The sequence below is a fragment of the Plasmodium inui genome (assembly GCF_000524495.1).
Source record: "Plasmodium inui San Antonio 1 unplaced genomic scaffold supercont1.7, whole genome shotgun sequence".
In the NCBI taxonomy this organism is placed as follows: domain Eukaryota; phylum Apicomplexa; class Aconoidasida; order Haemosporida; family Plasmodiidae; genus Plasmodium; species Plasmodium inui.
The window spans coordinates 19,175-21,947 of record NW_008481841.1 but is presented as its reverse complement, the minus strand read 5'-3'; the positions used below and the strand labels follow the sequence as shown (position 1 = coordinate 21,947).

Here is a 2,773-nt window from a genome sequence, read left to right as displayed (position 1 = left end):
TTAATTCCTTCTTTCTTCCCCCACTGAGCAATTCGCGAAAAAGCGAGCCGTCGTGAGAGATCGCCAATCCCGCACACGCAGAAGAAGTCACCCTGGAGTTTCTTCCTTCGAAAGTTGGAAGGCAAAAGGTAACAGAAGTGGAAGGAGGGAGAATACAACAGGTCCCCCACGCTCGTATTTTCGTCTGCCACTTAGAAACAGTCAGAAACAAGCCAGTTCAGAATTATCAGCCCGCGCGTTAGGCACTTTGGCTCCTCGTTCATTTCTCCCCTCCCGCTCTGATGCCTGCGCCTCTTCTTTTCATTTCACAGAACATATTAAGAGCCCCTCCGCCCAGATCGGACCCTGGTCCCCGTTCGTGATCGAATCGGAGAGATTCAAGTGAAGTGGTCATCTCCCTGGGTTGAATAAGCGCCTCATTGAAAGAGAACTAGTCGAAAGAGCACTACTTGAGAGGGCACCCGTTTGAGAAGCCTCCCGTCCAACTGAGCAGCCCGAAGCGATGGCAGGCCTCAGCGCAGGCTACGACCTATCCGTCTCGACCTTCTCCCCCGACGGGAGGCTCTACCAAGTGGAGTATATATATAAGGCCATCAACAATAACAACACGGCCCTGAGTCTGGAGTGCCGAGATGGGCTCCTCACCTGTTGTGTGAATTCAAATTTGCTGAAAAACAAAATGATAAAACAGAATAGCTACAACAGGATTTATCACATCAACAACAACGTTATTGTGACATATGCAGGACTGGATGGAGACGCCAGAAATATAATTGATCGGGCCAAGTATGAAGCGAATAGTTACTATCTCAATTTTCACACCAACATTCCTCTGCACATTTTGGCGAACCGTGTTTCGCTTTATATTCACTCGTTCACGTTGTATTGGCACTTGAGGCCCTTTGCATCTTCCATCATACTGGCGTCATTCGACGAGAAGGAGAAAGGTACACGCGGTGCGGCGGAGTAGGAGACGTGTCATTGGTTATCACTACGTTTGGCACATCGCCTGGCGAAGTGGCTACTAGGACGAGGAGCACATGAAGACGGAGCACATGCAGACGGAGCCCGTGCACACATCCATCTCTATACTTCCTCCCCCTCGTAGGAGAAATCTATTGCGTGGAACCCAACGGAGCTTGCTACAAATACAGTGGAGTAGTCATCGGGAAAAACAAGGAGATGTTTAAGACGGAAATCGAAAAGAGAAACTACAAAGAAGTGGACGTTAAGGAAGCCCTCGTCGACATATACAAAATGATCTTAACGAATGACGACCATATGAATAAAAATAACTTACCTCATTTGGTCAACTTTTCTTGGATCTGCAAGGATTCCTCGTATGAATATCAGAGTGTCGATTCGGAGACGTTAAACGAGGCCATGCGGCTAGCCATGGAGTCGGTGGAGCAGCTGAATCAATAGGAGGGGCCTTCTCACACGTTAGTACCGACACGTCCATATACACCTGTCGGTATACGCTTGTCGGTATACACTTCCCTACGCGGGGGTACTGATGATCGGCCTGACGCATTGCTGATTCGATTAACTCTCCCTGTTATTGTGCTTGTTGACGACGACCCCCCTTCGCCCCTTTTTAAAGTATTCACCACGATGTGCACACATGGACTGGGCTGATGTACACTTTTATTTACTTACACACATGTGTACCCCCTGTGGGAGCAACCTTTTAACAGACCGAACGAGGGAGCAGTAACTCCTCTCCCCCTGGAAGTGCCAAACACGTGACGAGCGCACACACATATATGTCATCTGCGAACAGAATTTGGCACCCACATTGTCCGCCCCCCGGGTGATCGCTGCCGAAGTGACGTTTATCATTCAAGGAAGCCAAACAAATGGAAACGAAGGAACGTGAGGCGGTGAAAGTGACACAAGGAAAAAGTGCATACTTGCACTCACGCTACAGAGAGTTCGTTGCATCGAATCTGCTTCTCTCTGCTTTAATCTCCCTTTTCAAGGGGGAAGGCGCGAAATGTGAAGGGAAAAAAAAAGTACACACATAGCGCGCAGAATAAACACCATGTTCACAATTTTAACTTAAAACTCTACATGGAAAAGAGAGGAATTAAAAAGAAATCCATTTGGTCGAAGCGTCCTTATTGCTTTTATTCATAGTGGCTTTGTGCTCCTGTAACGGTATATAGATGGGTGGAGGGAATGCTGACCGAACCGCGGGACTTTTCTTTTCCCCAAGGGAATGTGTTGGCCGCTATGATCCTCATTTCTTCGCCCCTTGTGCGTTTGTCGCGGAGAAAAAAAGAAAAGAAAAAAAGAAACAAAACGAAACAGAACGAAACGAAACTAGGCCAGTGATATGTAACCTTTGTGTACGTTCCTTTTAAATCATTTTTTGCCCATCTTTCGCAAAAAAAAATAACTCTTCCCGCTGTTACGCCATTCTTTCGCGATCTTTGCGTGGTCTTCGTCACGCAGCCTACGCTGAATGTTCCTTCTGATGTTTGTCGCCGACGGGGATGCAAAATGTAGCGAGTGTCAAGTGGGTGATAAGAAGGGCCGAAGCCGCGGCGAAGAGGGCAGCGAAAGGGACCACAAAGAAGCGCCAATAGGGGTTGCAAAAAGGACCGCGCAAGAAAGCGCAAGAAAGCGCAAGCAGAATTGCCTGCGTAACTGCCAACGGAACTACCAGCGGAGGCAAAAAAAAAAAAAAAGAAAAAGAAAAACCGCCGCCCTGCCGATCCAACTATGCATCGCCTGGAGTCGCCGATATAGTTTCTCTGAAGCGTCAAAG

At 48.0% G+C, this 2,773-nt stretch overlaps 1 protein-coding gene across 1 annotated transcript; it reads left to right on the top strand.

Annotated features, from left to right (window-relative positions):
* Positions 1-502: 502 nt before the first annotated feature.
* Positions 503-1,425, top strand: C922_02040 (20S proteasome subunit alpha 7; the record flags this gene model as incomplete). The annotated part of the gene is made up of 2 exons (XM_008817639.1): positions 503-947; positions 1,109-1,425. 2 exons carry the CDS (start codon positions 503-505, stop codon positions 1,423-1,425), a joined length of 762 nt encoding a protein of 253 aa, XP_008815861.1.
* Between the last annotated feature and the right edge of the window lie 1,348 nt (positions 1,426-2,773).